General features: G+C 45.3%; 1 protein-coding gene across 3 annotated transcripts in view; it reads right to left on the reverse strand.

The window, feature by feature from the left end:
- The window catches only part of WNT5B (Wnt family member 5B), a 148,443-nt gene extending 128,654 nt beyond the window's left edge, over positions 1–19,789 (reverse strand). The window contains exon 1 of one of the 3 annotated variants that reach the window (XM_056517861.1): positions 19,543–19,789. In XM_056517861.1, coding sequence (XP_056373836.1) covers positions 19,543–19,548 — 6 coding nt within the window. In that variant the 5' untranslated portion in view covers positions 19,549–19,789. Of the gene's footprint in view, positions 1–13,097; positions 13,117–13,412; positions 13,660–19,542 lie in introns of those variants that run through there. The other 2 variants (XM_056517858.1, XM_056517862.1) reach the window with 2 other exon arrangements.
- Between the last annotated feature and the right edge of the window lie 3,721 nt (positions 19,790–23,510).

A 23,510-nucleotide genomic window follows, 5' to 3' on the forward strand; every position in this document is an offset into this window, starting at 1 on the left:
CCCCACCATGATCACTGTAGGGATGGTATTGGGAAGGTGATGGGCAGTGCCTGGTTTCCCCCAGACATGATGCTGCCCCCACCATGATCACTGTAGGGATGGTATTGGGCAGGTGATGGGTAGTACCTGGTTTCCGACAGACATGATGCTGCCCCCACCATGATAACTGTAGCGATGGTATTGGGCAGGTGATGGGCAGTGCTTGGTTTCCTCCAGACATGATGCTGCCCCCACCATGATCACTGTAGGGATGGTATTGGGAAGGTGATGGGCAGTGCCTGGTTTCCCCCAGACATGATGCTGCCCCCACCATGATCACTGTAGGGATGGTATTGGGCAGGTGATGGGTAGTACCTGGTTTCCGACAGACATGATGCTGCCCCCACCATGATCACTGTAGGGATGGTATTGGGCAGGTGATGGGCAGTACCTGGTTTCCTCCAGACATGATGCTGCCCCCACCATGATCACTGTAGGGATGGTATTGGGCAGGTGATGGGCAGTGCCTGGTTTCCTCTATACATGATGCTGCCCCCACCATGATCACTGTAGGGATGGTATTGGGTAGGTGATGGGCAGTACCTGGTTTCCCCCAGACATGATGCTGCCCCCACCGTGATCACTGTAGGGATGGTATTGGGCAGGTGATGGGCAGTACCTGGTTTCCCCCAGACATGATGCTGCCCCCCACCATGATCACTGTAGGGATGGTATTGGGCAGGTGATGGGCAGTGCCTGGTTTCCCCCAGACATGATGCTGCCCCCACCATGATCACTGTTGGGATGGTATTGGGCAGGTGATGGGCAGTACCTGGTTTCCCCCAGACATAATGCTGCCCCCACCATGATCACTGTAGGGATGGTATTGGGTGGGTGATGGGCAGTGCCTGGTTTCCCCCAGCCATAAAGTTCAATCTTGGTTTCCTCAGACCAGAGAATCTTGTTCCTTACTATTTAATCATTTAGAACCTTCTCTGTAACTTCCAGGCATCTTCCATGTGTTATGAAATAGGTAGAAGAAATCCCGGCACACACGGATAAATGCAAAATCACCTTATGTGTTTATTCACGAATATGCACAGCAGTATAGCGACACACAGGACGCGTTTCGGCCACCTCGTGGCCTTCATCAACTGATCAGTGTTTTTGCATCTATCCGTGTGTGCCAGGATTTCTTCTACCTATTTCATGACGACTGCTCCACATACACCACAGCTGCGAGTGCCGACTCCCTCTACCTCTATCTTCCGTGTGTTATTACTGAGGAGGCTTCTTACTGCCATAAAGCCCAGATTGTGGAGGCCAATGAGCTCTTGGGAACTTTCAGAGATGCAGAAATGTTTTATTCCAATTGTCTAGATCTGTGGCTGCACACAATCCTGTCTCTGAGCTCTACAGGCAATCCTTTCCATACTACAGGATATAACTCAGGATCAGTACAGGATAAGTAATGTAATGTATGTACATAGTGATCTCACCAGCAGAATAGTGAGTACAGCTCTGGAGTATAATACAGGATATAACTCAGGATCAGTACAAGATAAGTAATGTAATGTATGTACACAGGGACTCCACCAGCAGAATAGTGAGCGCAGCTCTGGAGTATAATACAGGATATAACTCAGGATCAGTACAGGATAAGTAATGTAATGTATGTACACAGTGATCTCACCAGCAGAATAGTGAGTACAGCTCTGGAGTATAATACAGGATATAACTCAGGATCAGTACAGGATAAGTAATGTAATGTATGTACACAGTGATCTCACCAGCAGAATAGTGAGTACAGCTCTGGAGTATAATACAGGATATAACTCAGGATCAGTACAGGATAAGTAATGTAATGTATGTACACAGTGATCTCACCAGCAGAATAGTGAGTACAGCTCTGGAGTATAATACAGGATATAACTCAGGATCAGTACAGGATCAGTAATGTAATGTATATACACAGTGACCTCACCAGCAGAATAGTGAGTACAGCTCTGGAATATAATACAGGATATAACTCAGGATCAGTACAGGATAAGTAATGTAATGTATGTACACAGTGACCTCACCAGCAGAATAGTGAGTACAGCTCTGGGGTATAATACAGGATATAACTCAGGATCAGTACAGGATAAGTAATGTAATGTATGTACACAGTGACCTCACCAGCAGAATAGAGAGTACAGCTCTGGAATATAATACAGGATCTCTTTCTATCCTGGACTCCTCTAAGACAAGATGGATTCCATTAGGCCCCCGCAGTCTCCTTTCTCTCCCCTCGAACATCTCATGTATTTTCTCTGATTTCTTTCATCTCAATTATTGTACAGGAAGAGTCCCGTTCCTCCTTTTATGTTGTCTCCTTTCAAGTTCAATCAGAATTTGACATTTTCCAAACATTCGCTCCCCTTACGGATGGACTCATAGTACGCAGCGCGCCGCCATTGTTCAGAGGTGACAAGTGGGCAGGGGTGGCGGTATATAGATGGTATACAGGAGCTGCCTCAGCTTCAAAGAAACCATCATAAAGGAAACACTCCGGCTATGGTGGACCATCGGCTTCATACACGAGGGCAGTGAGGACAACGCGTTTCAGGGTCTCACAGAGCATTTCACCAGGAGTAGGCACTGCTATCATTCAGGAATATACAAACATACTCCCCGAGAGATTATAGGCTTCAATGGGCCTGTATTCTTGAGTGAATAATGGACAACGCGTTTTGGTGTCTTACAGATCCCTTTATCTGGGGGGGGGGGGTATATTGATACTAATATAGTCAATACTAATATATTTCTTATAGAGGAAGAAAGTACGGTAGTTAAGTCGTGGTGCAACATAACGCATTTTGGGGTCTTACAAATCCCTTTATCTGGGGGGGGGGGGTCTGCGGTTTTATGTTGATACTAATATTGTGAATACTAATATATTCCTTATAGAGGAACAAAGTAATTTAATCATGGTGCAACATAACGCGTTTTGGGGTCTGACAGATCCCTTCATCTGGGGAGGGGGGAGGTTTGCGGCTTTATGTTAATACTAATTGCGGTTTTATTTAATAACTAATATAGTCAATACTAATATATTCCTTATAGAAGAAGAAAGTAATTTAATCATGGTGCAACATAACGCGTTTTGGGGTCTTACTGATCCCTTTATCTGGGGGGAGGGGGGTTTATGTTGATGCTAATATAGTCAAAACTAATATATTCCTAACAGAGGAAGAAAGTAATAAATCATGGTGCAACATAACGCGTTTTGGGGTCTTACAGATCCCTTTATCTGGGGGGAGAAGGGGGTTGCGGTTTTATGTTGATAGGAATATATTAGTATTGACCATATTAATAACAGAGAAAGAAGGTAATATAATCGTGGTACAACATAACGCGTTTTGGGGTTTGACAGATCCCTTCATCTGTGGAGGGGGATTGCGGTTTTATGTTGATACTAATATAGTCTATACTAATATATTTCTGATAGAGGAAGAAAGTAATTCAATTGTGGTACAACATAACGCGTTTCAGGGTCCCCGTACAGACACTGCCGCCTATGGAGCTGAAGGAAACCCTCAAATTAAGCTTCTTTTTGTTTAAAAACATTTTCTGGTTCGGTATTGGGAATTACTTCATGGCGGCACACTTTCGGATCCAACCTTTAGTAAGTCTATTTTCTACGCGTTTCGGTTTCTTTCAACATCTGGAGTAAGAGCAGCAGTCCTTCGGGATGAAAACATCCTATTATCTCATTGGTTAAAGGTAAACTCCAAAAATTGATATAACAGATGAGTTATCGGATACTACTATAGTACGACGACAACGCATTTCTAGTCAGTACAGGCTCCTTTACATTACCCGAAATGCGTTGTCGTCGCACTATAGTAGTATCCGATCTTATATGTTATATCGATTTTTGGAGTTTACCTTTAACCAATGAGATAATAGGATGGTAAACGCATTTCAAGAATGTAAAGGAGCCTGTACCGGCTAGAAATGCGTTGAATTTGAGTCAATATGTAAAGTCCTCCGCTCGATTCCCCTTACCGCTGCTCCAGTGCTCCGACCAGAGAGGTGGCGTTCCTCTCCACGTGCAGCAAACAAACAATAGAAGAGGTTCGGCACAATAGTAGCAGGTAAAATCCGGTGCTTTATTCAACATGCAGAATAGCAAATGGTACAGGAGACAATAGCCTACGCGTTTCGGGCTGTTGAGCCCTTAGTCATGGCATAAAAACATGGTGTAATAATGGACTTATATACACAGATATCCAGTCACATGATCATTAACACACACAGAGAATCAGGATAGACATAAAAAGCGGCATGGATCCAGACATATAATCCACCTATTACATATATATATAAGATATATATAATCTTTTTTATATCCTTTTTGTAACCAGGTATTTATATGTAATAGGTGGATTATATGTCTGGATCCATGCCGCTTTTTATGTCTATCCTGATTCTCTGTGTGTGTTAATGATCATGTGACTGGATATCTGTGTATATAAGTCCATTATTACACCATGTTTTTATGCCATGACTAAGGGCTCAACAGCCCGAAACGCGTAGGCTATTGTCTCCTGTACCATTTGCTATTCTGCATGTTGAATAAAGCACCGGATTTTACCTGCTACTATTGTGCCGGACCTCTTCTATTGTGAATTTGAGTCAATGGTACATCACATGTAATCTTGAAGGGAAAAGGATCGTATGATCAAACAGGAAGAGGTCACCTGATGAGGGGGGTTGTGAAACCCCAAAATGCGTAGTCATGATTACATCATTCCTTTATCTTCGTGCCTTGTGACCATTTTATGGAACGCACAATTTTGCTGTCACAGTAGCACAATCTACGACTACTTTATATACCTGTCTGCCCATGTCGGCCATGTTTTTGTAGCCACAACCCAATAGTTATTTTAATACTGTCATATCACCCAGACTCTTCCTTTTGCAAAGATGCTTGAATATCAGTATTATTATACTGTCTAACTCTGGGGTCTAAAACTGTGGCCCTCCAGCTGTTGCAAAACTACAACTACCAGCATGCCCGGACAGCCGTTGGCTGTCCGGGCATGCTGGGAGTTGAAGTTTTGCAACAGCTGGGGGTCCACAGTTTGAGACCACTGGTCTAACTAAATGGATACACAAGCTTTACTATATGGCTCGAGACTATCCCATCAGTCCGTTCAGCCGCCCCCAAGGTCAAAGCTCTGATCCCCCCCACAGGGGACTTGTCAGACATCTTCAGGTCGCAGACCACCCATACACTGCAGCTGTGACAAAGCCCCCGCCATCTCTGTGTGAGCGGCCACGTTCCAAGAGCAATTACCAACCCCATAATGACAGAGGGAAACCATAGTGGATCTATATAGAGAATACAGGACAGAGCTGCACTCCAGATGTAATACGGTCATAAATGTATACATAGAAGGCAGTATTATAGTAGTTATATTGTTTTATATAGGAGCAGTATTATAGTAGTTATATTCTTGTATATTGGGAGCAGTATTATAGTAGTTATATTCTTGTATATAGGAGCAGTATTATAGTAGTTATATTCTTGTATATAGGAGCAGTATTATAGTAGTTATATTCTTGTATATAGGAGCAGTATTATAGTAGTTATATTCTTGTATATAGGAGCAGTATTATAGTAGTTATATTCTTGTATATAGGAGCAGTATTATAGTAGTTATATTCTTGTATATTGGGAGCAGTATTATAGTAGTTATATTGTTGTATATAGTAGCAGTATTATAGTAGTTATATTCTAGTATATAGGAGCAGTATTATAGTAGGTATATTCTTGTATATAGGAGGCAGTATTATAGTAGTTATATTCTTGTATATAGGAGCAGTATTATAGTAGTTATATTCTAGTATATAGGAGCAGTATTATAGTAGTTATATTCTTGTATATAGGAGCAGTATTATAGTAGTTATATTCTTGTATATAGGAGCAGTATTATAGTAGTTATATTCTAGTATATAGGAGCAGTATTATAGTAGTCATATTCTTGTATATAGGAGCAGTATTATAGTAGTTATATTCTTGTATATAGGGGGCAGTATTATAGTAGTTATATTCTTGTATATAGGAGCAGTATTATAGTAGTTATATTCTTGTATATAGGAGCAGTATTATAGTAGTTATATTCTTGTATATAGGGGGCAGTATTATAGTAGTTATATTCTTGTATATAGGAGCAGTATTATAGTAGTTATATTCTTGTATATGGGAGCAGTATTATAGTAGTTATATTCTTATAGTAGTTATATTATTCTAAATAGATGGCAACACTATACTACATCCTCCTATGATGTTTTGGATAATTCCCACATTCCCATTCTCTCTGGTTATCTGGCCCCTTTAATCATTAAGCCGTCTGCAGAAGTTATCTGGACAATCACAGCTGTACAACACTAATCCACAATAACCCACAGGAGATAAGGCGGTGATCAGATAGGAACATGTGATGGTCGGGTCCATGGGATGGGGTGTAATCTCTCTCTCCCGTGTGCTCAGTATACAGTCTCCTATCTGGGGTATTGTGGAATGTAGAAACTGGTCCAGTTAAGACCTTTTAGGGCCAGCGTCTGCTGTTGAGCATTTACGGCTTCAATGGCGCCCAAGTGACCCGTGTCGTGTAATGTCACGGATTCATCTCAAGTTCAAACAACCACTTCTCTTGGTGGTCACATATTAGACAGGGAACAATCTCTTATGGACGACTTGACACACACTTATACTCCACGTGGTTGCTCTCCGACACTGGGAAGTTTCACCCCCCCACCGCAGACCCCCTGTGGGCACTCTCTGTATCCAGGCTTAGGTCAGCTAATTTCCAGTTCACGGTCTAAAGATCTGAAGGAAACTGCCTCACAACATCCAATCCTGGTGCATACACCGTGGGTCCTACCACTGGCTCACCATAGACTTCCCGGCTTCTGGATCCCAACCAGTTCCTACCCCCACTTGTGTGGCAGAGGAGCTACAGCACAGAGTCATCCACCATGACATATACCCAGAGCACCCAGGACAACCGTCTCCTTCCTAAAAGTCTCTCACAGCTTCCACCACCATTTCCCAACACAGGGGAAGCAGCACCACCAAAAAAAAAAAACTTGTTGCCCACTGCCCCTTGGGGGCACAAATACCACCCGCAAGACCCATAAACAAATGCTGCAAAGCCTGAAAAATGTGTTCACAACATCATTTTACTCACTCTTTCTAGTCACTAGTAGACTTTGTTTGGACCAGTAACTCACTAGTAGAGTACATTCGTACCTATAACTCAATTGTAGACTATGTTTGATCACTAGTAGACTACATTCGTACCTATAACTCAATTGTAGACTATGTTTGATCACTAGTAGACTACATTCATACCTATAACTCAATTGTAGACTATGTTTGATCACTAATAGATTGTTTGGAACAGTTACTCACTAGTAGACTATGTTTGGACCAGTAACTCACCAGTAGACTACATTAGTACCTATAACTCAATTGTAGACTATGTTTGGACTAATAACTCACTAGTAAACTATGTGATCACTATTGGACTACTAGTGAGTTACTGGTCCAAACATAGTCTACAATTGAGTTATAGGTACGAATGTAGACTACTGGTGAGTTACTGGTCTAAACAGTCTACTAGTGATCAAACATAGTCTACTAGTGAGTAAATGGTTCATACATAGTCTACAATTGAGTTATAGATACGAATGTAGTCTACTAGTGAGTTACTGGTCCAAACATAGTCTACAATTGAGTTATAGGTACGAATGTAGTCTACTGGTGAGTTACTGGTCTAAACAGTCTACTAGTGATCAAACATAGTCTACTAGTGATCAAACATAGTCTACTAGTGAGTAAATGGTCCATACATAGTCTACAATTGAGTTATAGGTAAGAATGTAGTCTACTGGTGAGTTATTGGTCCAAACATAGACTACATTCGTACCTATAACTCAATTGTAGACTATGTTTGGACCAGTTACTCACTAGTAGACTATGTTTGATCACTAGTAGACTATGTTTGGACCTATAACTCACTCAGAAACTATGTTTGGAACGATAACTAACAAGTAGACTATGAATGACATTTATCATTGTTTTTAGACAGTTTTTTGTGTCTAGAAAAGGCGCAAGCAGGGTTTATTTGCACCTTTTTTTGCGCCTTTTGTTTTACACATTTCTGCTGATTTTGAGTTGTAATCCACTGATTTTGGCAATACACATGATATGGACGGGTTTTATCAACAGCACCTTTTAAGTGAAAAGGTGCAAAAAAGGCGCAAAGCCACTGAAAAGTCTCTAAAACTACACCAGCCCCGACTTATCTTTTTGGTGTATGTGAAGAGAGAAATTTCAGAGAATGTGACCTGCACAAAATGTATCAAATGCTCTGCGACCATTAATAAGTTTGGTGCTCCTACACATTACAGCGCACAAAAAAGGTGTAAAAAAAAGCTTCACGTACACTACAGTGATAAATGCTGGCCCATGTTTGGACCAATAACTCACTAGACTATGTCCTATACCTCATCCGTGAACTATGTTTGGACTGACAACTCACTAGTAGACTGTTTGGCCACTAGTGACCATGGGGGTGATTAATAATTACATTTCGAACTTTTTTTTTTTTTTGCTTACTCCAGGCGCACAAAATGTTGCACGTCTGCCTAAGCACTTTTTGTGTGACTTTTGCTGGTGCACATAAAGCAGCACAGATCGTTAGCTGAGCAACATTTGCTTTACACGTAGGTCACGTCAGACCTGAATTACAAAACTGCCTTTGGAGAGTATTTCCAAAAAGTCACAACTGCGATATTTTGTGCTGAAAAGTTGCAGAGGAATCCTACAAAATGGTGCTCTAAAGTGTTTTATTATACTATCATACTATTAAGGCAAGGGGAGGTGATACATTTGGTGCACGTTTGCAAAAAACAATAAATGTGAAGCACTTAAGCAAAACCAAAGCAAAACAAAACTGACTTACCAAAGACAACAATGAGAAATCTCTCCCCTATGTTTGGACCATCACTGGTGGACTATATTGGCACCAAATACTCACTATTAGACTATATTTGGTCACTAGTGAACTATATTGGCACCAATTACTCACTATTAGAATATATTTGGTCACTAGTAGACTATATTGGCACCAATTACTCACCATTAGACTATATTTGGTCACTAGTGGACTATGTTAGGGCCAATTACTCACTATTAGACTATGTTCAGTCACTAGTGAACTATGTTGGGGCCAATTACTCACTATTAGACTATGTTCGGTCACTAGTGAACTATGTTGGGGCCAATTACTCACTATTAGACTATGTTCGGTCACTAGTGAACTATGTTGGGGCCAATTACTCACTATTAGACTATGTTCGGTCACTAGTGAACTATGTTGGGGCCAATTACTCACTATTAGACTATGTTCAGTCACTAGTGAACTATGTTGGGGCCAATTACTCACTATTAGACTATATTTGGTCACTAGTGAACTATGTTGGGGCCAATTACTCACTATTAGACTATGTTTGGTCACTAGTGAACTATGTTGGGGCCAATTACTCACTATTAGACTATGTTTGGTCACTAGTAGACTATATAAGGGCCAATTACTCACTATTAGACTATGTTCGGTCACTAGTGAACTATGTTGGGGCCAATTACTCACTATTAGACTATGTTCGGTCACTAGTGAACTATGTTGGGGCCAATTACTCACTATTAGACTATGTTTGGTCACTAGTGAACTATATTGGCACCAATTACTCACTATTATACTATATTTGGTCACTAGTGGACTATGCTTAGACCAAATACTCACTATTAGACTATATTTGGTCACTAGTGGACTATATTGGCGCCAATTACTCACTATTAGACTATGTTCGGTCACTAGTGGACTATATAAGGGCCAATCGCTCACTATTAGACTATGTTTGGTCACTGGTGAACTATATTGGCACCAATTACTCACTATTAGACTATGTTCGGTCACTAATGAACTATGTTGGGGCCAATTACTCACTACTAGACTATATTTGGTCACTAGTGAACTATGTTGGGGCCAATTACTCACTATTAGACTATGTTCGGTCACTAGTGAACTATGTTGGGGCCAATTACTCACTATTAGACTATGTTCGGTCACTAGTGAACTATGTTGGGGCCAATTACTCACTATTAGACTATGTTCGGTCACTAGTGAACTATGTTGGGGCCAATTACTCACTATTAGACTATGTTCGGTCACTAGTGAACTATGTTGGGGCCAATTACTCACTATTAGACTATGTTTTGTCACTGGTGGACCATGTTTGGACCAATTACTCACTATTAGACTATATTTGGTCACTAGTGAACTATGTTGGGGCCAATTACTCACTATTAGACTATGTTTGGTCACTAGTGAACTATGTTGGGGCCAATTACTCACTATTAGACTATGTTTGGTCACTAGTAGACTATATAAGGGCCAATTACTCACTATTAGACTATGTTCGGTCACTAGTGAACTATGTTGGGGCCAATTACTCACTATTAGACTATGTTCGGTCACTAGTGAACTATGTTGGGGCCAATTACTCACTATTAGACTATGTTCGGTCACTAGTGAACTATGTTGGGGCCAATTACTCACTATTAGACTATGTTCAGTCACTAGTGAACTATGTTGGGGCCAATTACTCACTATTAGACTATGTTTGGTCACTAGTGAACTATATTGGCACTAATTACTCACTATTATACTATATTTGATCACTAGTGGACTATGCTTAGACCAAATACTCACTATTAGACTATATTTGGTCACTAGTGGACTATATTGGCGCCAATTACTCACTATTAGACTATGTTCGGTCACTAGTGGACTATATAAGGGCCAATCGCTCACTATTAGACTATGTTTGGTCACTGGTGAACTATATTGGCACCAATTACTCACTATTAGACTATGTTCGGTCACTAATGAACTATGTTGGGGCCAATTACTCACTATTAGACTATATTTGGTCACTAGTGAACTATGTTGGGGCCAATTACTCACTATTAGACTATGTTTGGTCACTGGTGAACTATATTGGCACCAATTACTCACTATTAGACTATGTTCGGTCACTAGTGAACTATGTTGGGGCCAATTACTCACTATTAGACTATATTTGGTCACTAGTGAACTATGTTGGGGCCAATTACTCACTATTAGACTATATTTGGTCACTAGTGAACTATGTTGGGGCCAATTACTCACTATTAGACTATGTTTGGTCACTGGTGAACTATATTGGCACCAATTACTCACTATTAGACTATGTTCGGTCACTAGTGAACTATGTTGGGGCCAATTACTCACTATTAGACTATATTTGGTCACTAGTGAACTATGTTGGGGCCAATTACTCACTATTAGACTATGTTTGGTCACTAGTAGACTATATTGGCACCAATTACTCACTATTAGACTATATTTGGTCACTAGTGGACTATGCTTAGACCAATTACTCACTATTAGACTATATTTGGTCACTAATGGACTATATTGGAGCCAATTACTCACTATTAGACTATGTTCGGTCACTAGTGGACTATGTTGGGGCCAATTACTCATTATTAGACTATGTTTGGTCACTAGTACACAATGTTTGGACCAATTACTCACTATTAGACTATGTTTGGTCACTAGTACACCATGTTTGGACCAATTACTCACTATTAGACTATGTTCGGTCACTAGTGGACTATGTTAGGGCCAATTACTCACTATTAAACTATATTTGGTCACTAGTAGACATGTTTGGACCAATTACTCACTATTATACTATGTTCGGTCACTAGTGGACCATGTTTGGATCATTTACTCACTATTAGACTATGTTTTGTCACTGGTGGACCATGTTTGGACCAATTATTCACTATTAGACTATGTTTGGTCACTAGTACACCATGTTTGGACCAATTACTCACTATTAGACTATGTATGGTCACTAGTACACCATGTTTGGACCAATTACTCACTATTTGAATATATTTGGTCACTAGTGGACTATGTTTGGACCAATTACTCACTATTAGACTATGTTCGGTCACTAGTACACCATGTTTGGACCAATTACTCACTATTAGACTATGTTCGGTCACTAGTGGACTATGTAAGGGGCCAATTACTCACTATTAAACTATATTTGGTCACTAGTAGACATGTTTGGACCAATTACTCACTATTAGACTGTTTGATAACCAGGAAACTATGTTTAGACCACCTTTGCACTAGTATACTATGGTTGGTCACTAGTGGATTATGTTTGGACCAAATACTCACTAGTAGACTATGTATGGAACAATTACTTACTATAAGGCTATGTTTGGTCACTAGTAGACTATGTTTGGTTAAATGTGTAGGGGTTCAGCAGTGGGTGCTGAAAAAGTGCTCAGTGACCACAAAGAGCAATGGTCTCCAAACTGTGGACCTCCAGGTATTGCTAAACTACAACTTCCAGCATGCCCAGACAGCCAACGGCTGTCTGGGCATGCTGGGAGTTGTAGTTTTGCAGCAGCTATAGGTCCATAGCTTGGTACAAATTCCCATACGTATACCAAAGATATATATATATATATATATATATATATATATATATATATATATATATATATATATATACACACACACATACATTCAATAAAGATGAGGAAGCTGATAGCAAAACCATTTATCTACAGGGTCAGAGGTCGTGCCCATATTTACACGTCTGAATGTCGGCTGCAGTAATCTGATCCGTGGGGGTCCGGATGCTAGGACCCCCACCGACTCCAACATTGGGGGGTCACTTGTCTCTATTTTATTCACTCTCTATGGGATTTCTGAACGTTGCTGAAACTCGGGGGACAAGGAACCTCCCCTCCCCCCGTTTCTGTGATTGCCCCAGCAGTCGGACCCCCTTAGCTTATGACCCCTTTAAAGGATAACAATATGGTGGATGGTAAGTTATATCATATCCCAGAACTAAGCGCAAATTTACACCAAGGAATTCGCACAGGTTTCACAGCAAAAACAAAAAATAAATAAATAAACTTAACACGTCACTTACGCAGGTTCCATACGGAAAAGGGGACGCGGCTTGTTCCCATTATATGGGGGGTAATCTGAGTCCGTTGTGTGTACAGGGTCCAAGACATCAATATAAAGTATTAGATTGTGGGAGAGTTCTGTTGCATGGCGGAAAAAAAATTCAAAATTACCGCATTAGAGAGCAGGACCTGGTGCGCGCCATTTTGTGTTCCGAAGATCTCTTGGTAACATTCTTACTTATGCTTCTCACAGGTGAGGATTTGTTACAATTCTATAATCGGGCATCTATGCGACAATGACATGAGATTACTAGAACTATGCGATATTTACCAAGGCGCGCTGCCATCTTGCTGATTGGACGATAAGCGGGCGCGGATTTCTCACAACTGAATTGAAATTGGTGGCGAATAACCTGGCGCCATTTGGCGTATACCCTTTTGGCATACAGGCACCTCCATTTTTTTCATTCACTAGGACAAAAGAAAAGTGGATGTTGCCCCTGGCAACCTGTGGCCGCCACTATTCGTGTCCCAGCCAATCACAGTTCAGGTTGTTAGCCTGCTAAGGCAGGATAGAAAATTAAAGCTGAACTCTAATTGGTCACTCAACCTCAACAAAACAAACTTTTAATTCTGGTTGCTACGGCAACACCACACAGACAGGAAGTTAAGCTGTTGCCATGAGCAACCAATCTGAGCTGAGAAAGCTGGTTGCTAATGGTAACAGATTCACTGGGTGGTGTTGCCCATAGCAACCAGAACAAAAAGGCAGTGAAGCCATTGCATGGCAACCAACCAGAGCCTAGAAAGCTGTAGCCTGATTGGTTATAAAGTGCAATGGTTTCACTTTCTTTTTATTCTGGTTGCTACGGGCGACACCACAGTTTGGCCAATACCTATCGCTCATTCTGATATCCAGTTCATCTATTGCGACAACACGTTCAGCGATAACCAACAAAAACATTTCCAGAAAGCGGCCATTCAGGAGTGTGAGAAAGTGGGGGCGACAACAAACATGGCCGTCATTACGCTTCCTATGGGGTCCTCACCCAATTTTTTTCGGCACCCATCGTTAGGCCAGTCATGTGACAGAATATTCATGCAGCAGATCTGCCATTCAGGAGTCTGGAAAAGCTGGGTGATAAAAATACAGGCGTGGAAGACGCCATGATGTCACTTTCCGAACAGTCCCCCCCCTACCCCCTCCTGACATAGTGACCCCCAACCCCCCTCAGTGCCCATTATCGCTGGACACGGATACACCTGGCACCAGGCTCAGATATGGATTTCAGGGCCGCCGAGCCGATTACGCATTAATACATAACAGGTTACAGATCCCCACAGCCTACACCCACTCAGCTCTGCTGCGCAAAAAACAAAACTACAACACTATTTAAAGGGACCCTTACTGTAAATCACTGACAGAAGCCGCACGGCGAAACCCCTGCAAACCGGCGTCATAGGACGATCATAGAACATGCACAATTCTGCCGCTTTAGAGCTGTAATCTCCTTGGGCTTAGAGCAGTGTTTCCCAATCAGTGTGCCTCCAGCTGTTGCAAAACTACAACTCCCAGCATGCCCGGACAGCCAGCAACAGCTGGAGGCACACCGGGGTGTCTGACTACAAACTTGCTGACTATATCGATGTGCTGGGTAACCACCATGGAATTGTATCTCAACCTGGAATCTCCAGCGGTTGCAAGACTACAACTCCCAGCATGCCCTTACAGCCAAAGAAATAATGGGAGTTGTCGTTTTGCAGCAGCTGGAAAGCGGCCAGTTGGGGCACACTGATGTAGATGAAGACTTTAAGACCGTCGCTCAGGCCCGCTGTTGCAAAACTACAACTCCCAGCATGGCCTGAGACCATGTAGACTAAACCATATCTATGTCCTGTGTAGCCACTACAGCAGTGTTTCCCAAGCAGGGTGCCTCCAGCTGTGGCCAAACTACAACTCCAAGCATGCCCGGACAGCCGAAGGCTGTCTGGGCATGCTGGGAGTTGTAGTTTGGCCACAGCTGGAGGCACCCTGCTTGGGAAACACTGCACTAAAGAAACTGTCCACAGCCAAGACCCTCCAGCTTCTGCAAAACTACAACTCCCAGCATGGCCTAAGATCTTATCAATATTGGTTCCCAAACTGAACTTTCCAACTGTTGCAAAACTACAACTCCCACCATACCCTGACAGCCGAAGGCATCATGGGAGTTGTAGTTCTGCAACAGCTGGGGGCACATTGATGTAGATGAAGACCCTGGGTCCATTGCTGTTGCAAAACTACAACTCCCAGCATCTTCTGGGGCCACATAGATGTCCTAGGTCTCCACCATAGATCCTCAACCCAGACCCTCCAGCTTTGGAAAAACTACAACTCCCAGCATGGCCCGAGATTACATCTTGTGCAGGGCGGTCGCTACAGAAACTGTTCCCAACTTGGACTCTTTAGCTTTCGCAAGACTACAACTCCCAGCATGGCCCAGGATCTTATTGATGTCCTGGGTAGCCACTATGGAAATGGTTCCCAACTTGGTTGGCAATATCTCTTAAAGGGCCAGTCCAGTTTTCGCACTTGGCACCAAAAGTTCAGCAACTCTGAACTCAGTGTTTTCCAACCAGGGTGCCTCCAGCTGTTGCAAAACTACAACTCCCAGCATGCCCAGACAGTTTCCAGCACTTAGTAGAGGAGGAAAAAACCCCAGTGGAGGAAACCTCTAGGGAAACCATGGCTGGAGAATTGTCCTTCCCTTGGACATAGAGCAGTGTTTTCCAATCACTGTGCCTCCAGCTGTTGCAAAACTGCAACTCCCAGCATGCCCGGACAGCCGTTGGCTGTCCGGGCATGCTGGGAATTGTAGTTTTGCAACAGCTGGAGGCACATTGGTTGGGAAATACTATACTATGGGGCCATTTCAACGGTGGAAGTTGTAGTTTTGCAACAGCTGGAGGCACACCGGTTGGGAATCCCGATAGAGTTGAATCCAATTTAAACAATGCAGCATATCAACTGGGCATTTGTTACAATGTATCAGTGCAAGTAAAACGTATCAATCTGAAGATACAATTGTAAAAAAGAACAATTAAAATACGTATTAGGACAGAACAACAATGTTCCCATTCGCTTGCAGCAAGCAGAGATACTGAACAGACACGAATTGGCAGAATGTTTCATTATACAGGGATTAGGCTTCGTTTACATAGGACTGCGCCTTAGGATGAAATCGCCCGCGTAGACCTAAAAGGTAACGAAGTTTTTTTGTGCTTTTTTTTTTTCTTTTTTGGCAGAAAGGACAAATTGTATAAAAGTGAATTTTCGCCGGATCTACATGTATTTTCCATTATAGCGAGGGAAGCGATTTTCCTCTCCCCTCCGCTTCCTGAACTCCTAGGAAGCGGCGGCCGCTCCAGGATTAAATGGTTAAAGCCCTTATAAATCAACGCAAGTGTGTCCTCCAGGAGGCGGCTCGTGTCACTCGTCGCCGGCGCCAAAATCCGTCACCGATCTCCTCCCAGAGCCTGAAAGCATCAAAGGGTTACAATTCCTGGAAAGCTAGTGACAACCAATATGGCCGCCACTACTGTGGGGGGGGGGTTGTGGGGAATCACCCAGCTTTGCCAGGCTCCTGCTTGGTTATGTAGTGGCACATGGAGCAGGTGGCTGGATGATGTGCAGACTGGCTGTCACCCAGCATATAGATGTCCCCCTGAGAGAAGGCACTGGGCAGTCATGGGGCCCCTGGGTGTGGGCACTGGGCAGTCATGGGGCCCCTGGGTGTGGGCACTGCGCAGTCATAGGGCCCCTGGGTGTGGGCACTGGGCAGTCATAGGACCCCTGGGTGTGGGCACTGGGCAGTCATGGGGCCCCTGGGTGTGGGCACTGGGCAGTCATGGGGCCCCTGGGTGTGGGCACTGGGCAGTCATGGGGCCCCTGGGTGTGGGCACTGGGCAGTCATGGGGCCCCTGGGTGTGGGCACTGGGCAGTCATAGGACCCCTGGGTGTGGGCACTGGGCAGTCATGGGGCCCCTGGGTGTGGGCACTGGGCAGTCATGGGGCCCCTGGGTGTGGGCACTGGGCAGTCATGGGGCCCCTGGGTGTGGGCACTGGGCAGTCATGGGGCCCCTGGGTGTGGGCACTGGGCAGTCATAGGACCCCTGGGTGTGGGCACTGGGCAGTCATAGGACCCCTGGGTGTGGGCACTGGGCAGTCACGGGGGGCCCCCTGGGTGCCAGGGATACAATGTATTTTGTTGCAAACTTTAGGGTCACAAAAGTATACGCACCCCCGGCTGCACCGTGAGACCTGCCAGCTGTGCACCCCCACTGCCAACTCACAAGAGGGTGCAGACCTTAAACCAGGGAAAGCACATAACAGGAACAGGGCACAGATCTCCTACCAGGGGGTACAGGGCACAGACCTCCTACCAGGGGGTACAGAGCACAGACCTCATACCAGGAGGTACAGGGCACAGATCTCCTACCAGGGGGTACAGATCTCATACCAGGAGGGCACAGGGCACAGACCTCATACCAGGGGGGCACGGGGCACAGATCTCATACCAGGAGGGTACAGGGCACAGATCTCATACCAGGAGGGTACAGGGCACAGATCTCATACCAGGAGGGTACAGGGCACAGACCTCATACCAGGAGGTACAGGGCACAGACCTCATACCAGGAGGGTACAGGGCACAGATCTCATACCAGGAGTGTACAGGGCACAGACCTTATACCAGGAGGGTACAGGGCACAGATCTCATACCAGGAGTGTACAGGGCACAGACCTTATACCAGGAGGGTACAGGGCACAGATCTCATACCAGGAGGGTACAGGGCACAGATCTCATACCAGGAGGTACAGATCTCATACCAGGAGGGTACAGGGCACAGATCTCATACCAGGAGGGTACAGGGCACAGACCTCCTACCAGGGGGTACAGAGCACAGACCTCATACCAGGAGGTACAGGGCACAGATCTCCTACCAGGGGGTACAGGGCACAGATCTCATACCAGGAGGGCACAGGGCACAGACCTCATACCAGGGGGGCACGGGGCACAGATCTCATACCAGGAGGGTACAGGGCACAGATCTCATACCAGGAGGGTACAGGGCACAGATCTCATACCAGGAGGGTACAGGGCACAGACCTCATACCAGGAGGTACAGGGCACAGACCTCATACCAGGAGGGTACAGGGCACAGATCTCATACCAGGAGGTACAGATCTCATACCAGGAGGGTACAGGGCACAGATCTCATACCAGGAGGGTACAGGGCACAGACCTCCTACCAGGGGGTACAGAGCACAGACCTCATACCAGGAGGTACAGGGCACAGATCTCCTACCAGGGGGTACAGATCTCATACCAGGAGGGCACAGGGCACAGACCTCATACCAGGGGGGCACGGGGCACAGATCTCATACCAGGAGGGTACAGGGCACAGATCTCATACCAGGAGGGTACAGGGCACAGATCTCATACCAGGAGGGTACAGGGCACAGATCTCATACCAGGAGGGTACAGGGCACAGACCTCATACCAGGAGGTACAGGGCACAGACCTCATACCAGGAGGGTACAGGGCACAGATCTCATACCAGGAGTGTACAGGGCACAGACCTTATACCAGGAGGGTACAGGGCACAGATCTCATACCAGGAGTGTACAGGGCACAGACCTTATACCAGGAGGGTACAGGGCACAGATCTCATACCAGGAGGGTACAGGGCACAGATCTCATACCAGGAGGTACAGATCTCATACCAGGAGGGTACAGGGCACAGACCTCATACCAGGAGGTACAGGGCACAGACCTCATACCAGGAGGGTACAGGGCACAGATCTCATACCAGGAGTGTACAGGGCACAGACCTCATACCAGGGGGCACAGGGCACAGACCTCATACCAGGGGGTACAGGGCACAGACCTCATACCAGGGGGTACAGGGCACAGATCTCATACCAGGAGTGTACAGGGCACAGACCTCATACCAGGGGGCACAGGGCACAGACCTCATACCAGGAGGGTACAGGGCACAGATCTCATACCAGGAGGGTACAGGGCACAGATCTCATACCAGGAGGTACAGATCTCATACCAGGAGGGTACAGGGCACAGATCTCATACCAGGAGGGTACAGGGCACAGACCTCATACCAGGGGGGTACAGGGCACAGACCTCATACCAGGGGGGTACAGGGCACAGATCTCATACCAGGGGGGTACAGGGCACAGACCTCATACCAGGGGGTACAGGGCACAGACCTCATACCAGGGGGTACAGGGCACAGATCTCATACCAGGAGGGTACAGGGCACAGACCTCATACCAGGGGGCACAGGGCACAGATTTGGGGGCACAGAGGGTAGATAGAACCTAACTCTCTCCACACACATGATCTTGGGGGGGCCACAGGTGACATGATGGCACTTTTGGGGGTGTCACGTGATGGGTGACTTACCTGCATGTCGGGCGGGTCACCTGTTCGGGTGATGCTCGGGCGCCCTCTCCGGGGTGCAGTAGGTGTCAGTCAGGGGGCGCCCCCAGGTAAATCCCTTAGGTTGTCAGTCCGGTGTCACCAGGTGTCATAGTCCAGTCCCGGTGTCCCCGGTGATCGCTCACAGTCCCGGTGTCCCCGGTGATCGCTCACAGTCCCGGTGTCCCCGGTGATCGCTCACAGTCCCGGTGTCCCCGGTGATCTCTCACAGTCCCGCTGTCCCCGGTGATCTCTCACAGTCCCGGTGTCCCCGGTGATCGCTCACAGTCCCGGTGTCCCCGGTGATCGCTCACAGTCCCGGTGTCCCCGGTGATCTCTCACAGTCCCGGTGTCCCCGGTGATCGCTCACAGTCCCGGTGTCCCCGGTGATCGCTCACAGTCCCGGTGTCCCCGGTGATCTCTCACAGTCCCGGTGTCCCCGGTGATCGCTCACAGTCCCGGTGTCCCCGGTGATCGCTCACAGTCCCGGTCTCCGCTCCGCACAACCAGATCAGAACTTGTCTCACTGAGAACCGCAACTCCGAAACCACGCCCCTTCACACATGCCCGCCCACTGTCCAGAGACACCCCCCCCACCACTCTCAAACCGCGCCCACAACACCTAAGCCCGCCCCCTACAGGATAACGGGCAGTGCGGTACGGGACATAGCGGGACGTGACGTCACTGAGGTGTCAGGCAGAATTTCTGAAGTCAATAAGGTAGGAAGCACACTTTGTATGACATCACTAAGGAGTGAGGGACAATGTATGACATCACACAGGTCTGAGGTACAATGTATGACATCACTGAGGAGTGAGGTACAATGTATGACATCACACAGGTCTGAGGTACAATGTATGACATCACTGAGGAGTGGGGCACAATGTATGACATCACTGAGGAGTGAGGCACAATGTATGACATCACTGAGGAGTGAGGCACAATGTATGACATCACTGAGGAGTGAGACACAATGTATGACATCACTGAGGAGTGAGACACAATGTATGACATCACAGAGGTCTGAGGCACAATGTATGACATCACTGAGGTCTGAGGCACAATGTATGACATCACTGAGGTCTGAGGCACAATGTATGACATCACTGAGGTCTGAGGCACAATGTATGACATCACTGAGGTCTGAGGCACAATGTATGACATCACAGAGGTCTGAGGCACAATGTATGACATCACTGAGGAGTGAGGCACAATGTATGACATCACAGAGGAGTGAGGCACAATGTATGACATCACTGAGGTCTCAGGCACAATGTATGACATCACTGAGGTCTGAGGCACAATGTATGACATCACTGAGGAGTGAGGAACAATGTATGACATCACTGAGGAGTGAGGTACAATATATGACATCACTGAGGCCCAATGTATGACATCACTGAGGTCTCAGGCACAATGTATGACATCACTGAGGAGTGAGGCACAATGTATGACATCACTGAGGAGTGAGGTACAATATATGACATCACTGAGGCCCAATGTATGACATCACTGAGGTCTCAGGCACAATGTATGACATCACTGAGGAGTGAGGCACAATGTATGACATCACAGAGGAGTGGGGCACAATGTATGACATCACTGAGGAGTGAGACACAATGTATGACATCACTGAGGAGTGAGGCACAATGTATGACATCACTGAGGTCTGAGGTACAATGTATGACATCACTGAGGTCTGGGGCACAATGTATGACATCACTGAGGTCTGAGGCACAATGTATAACATCACTGAGGTCTCAGGCACAATGTATGACATCACTGAGGTCTGAGGCACAATGTATGACATCACTGAGGAGTGAGGTACAATTTATGACATCACAGAGGTCTGAGGCACAAAGTATGACATCACTGAGGAGTGAGACACAATGTATGACATCACTGAGGAGTGAGGTACAATGTATGACATCACTGAGGTCTGAGGCACAATGTATGACATCACTGAGGTCTGAGGCACAATGTATGACATCACTGAGGAGTGAGGTACAATGTATGACATCACTGAGGAATGAGACACAATGTATGACATCACAGAGGTCTGAGGCACAATGTATGACATCACACAGGTCTGAGGTACAATGTATGACATCACACAGGTCTGAGGTACAATGTATGACATCACACAGGTCTGAGGTACAATGTATGACATCACTAAGGAGTGAGGTACAATGTATGACATCACACAGGTCTGAGGTACAATGTATGACATCACTAAGGAGTGAGGGACAATTTATGACATCACACAGGTCTGAGGTACAATGTATGATATCACTAAGGAGTGAGGTACAATGTATGACATCACACAGGTCTGAGGTACAATGTATGACATCACTGAGGAGTAGGGCACAATGTATGACATCACTGAGGAGTGAGGCACAATGTATAACATCACTGAGGAGTGAGGCACAATGTATGACATCACTGAGGAGTGAGACACAATGTATGACATCACAGAGGTCTGAGGCACAATGTATGACATCACTGAGGTCTGAGGCACAATGTATGACATCACAGAGATCTGAGGCACAATGTATGACATCACTGAGGAGTGAGGCACAATGTATGACATCACAGAGGAGTGGGGCACAATGTATGACATCACTGAGGAGTGAGGCACAATGTATGACATCACTGAGGAGTGAGGTACAATATATGACATCATTGAGGCCCAATGTATGACATAACTGAGGTCTCAGGCACAATGTATGACATCACTGAGGAGTGAGGCACAATGTATGACATCACAGAGGAGTGGGGCACAATGTATGACATCACTGAGGAGTGAGACACAATGTATGACATCACTGAGGAGTGAGGCACAATGTATGACATCACTGAGGTCTGAGGTACAATGTATGACATCACTGAGGTCTGGGGCACAATGTATGACATCACTGAGGTCTGAGGCACAATGTATAACATCACTGAGGTCTCAGGCACAATGTATGACATCACTGAGGTCTCAGGCACAATGTATGACATCACTGAGGAGTGAGGTACAATTTATGACATCACAGAGGTGTGAGGCACAATGTATGACATCACTGAGGAGTGAGACACAATGTATGACATCACTGAGGAGTGAGGTACAATGTATGACATCACTGAGGTCTCAGGCACAATGTATGACATCACTGAGGTCTGAGGCACAATGTATGACATCACTGAGGAGTGAGGTACAATGTATGACATCACTGAGGAGTGAGATACAATGTATGACATCACTGAGGTGTGAGGTACAATACATGACATCACTGAGGAGTGAGGTGCAATGTATGACATCACTGAGGTCTGAGGCACAATGTATGACATCACTGAGGAGTGAGGTACAATTTATGACATCACAGGTCTGAGGCACAATTTATGACATCACTGAGGTCTGAGGCACAATGTATGACATCACTGAGGAGTGAGACACAATGTATGACATCACTGAGGAGTGAGGTACAATGTATGACATCACTGAGGTCTGAGGCACAATGTATGACATCACTGAGGTCTGAGGTACAATGTATGACATCACTGAGGTCTGAGGCACAATGTATGACATCACTGAGGAGGGAGGTACAATGTATGACATCACTGAGGAGTGAGGTACAATTTATGACATCACAGAGGTGTGAGGCACAATGTATGACATCACTGAGGAGTGAGACACAATGTATGACATCACTGAGGAGTGAGGTACAATGTATGACATCACTGAGGTCTCAGGCACAATGTATGACATCACTGAGGTCTGAGGCACAATGTATGACATCACTGAGGAGTGAGGTACAATGTATGACATCACTGAGGAGTGAGATACAATGTATGACATCACTGAGGTGTGAGGTACAATACATGACATCACTGAGGAGTGAGGTGCAATGTATGACATCACTGAGGTCTGAGGCACAATGTATGACATCACTGAGGAGTGAGGTACAAT

The sequence above is a fragment of the Hyla sarda genome, chromosome 4 (genome assembly GCF_029499605.1).
Source record: "Hyla sarda isolate aHylSar1 chromosome 4, aHylSar1.hap1, whole genome shotgun sequence".
In the NCBI taxonomy this organism is placed as follows: Eukaryota; Metazoa; Chordata; class Amphibia; order Anura; family Hylidae; genus Hyla; species Hyla sarda.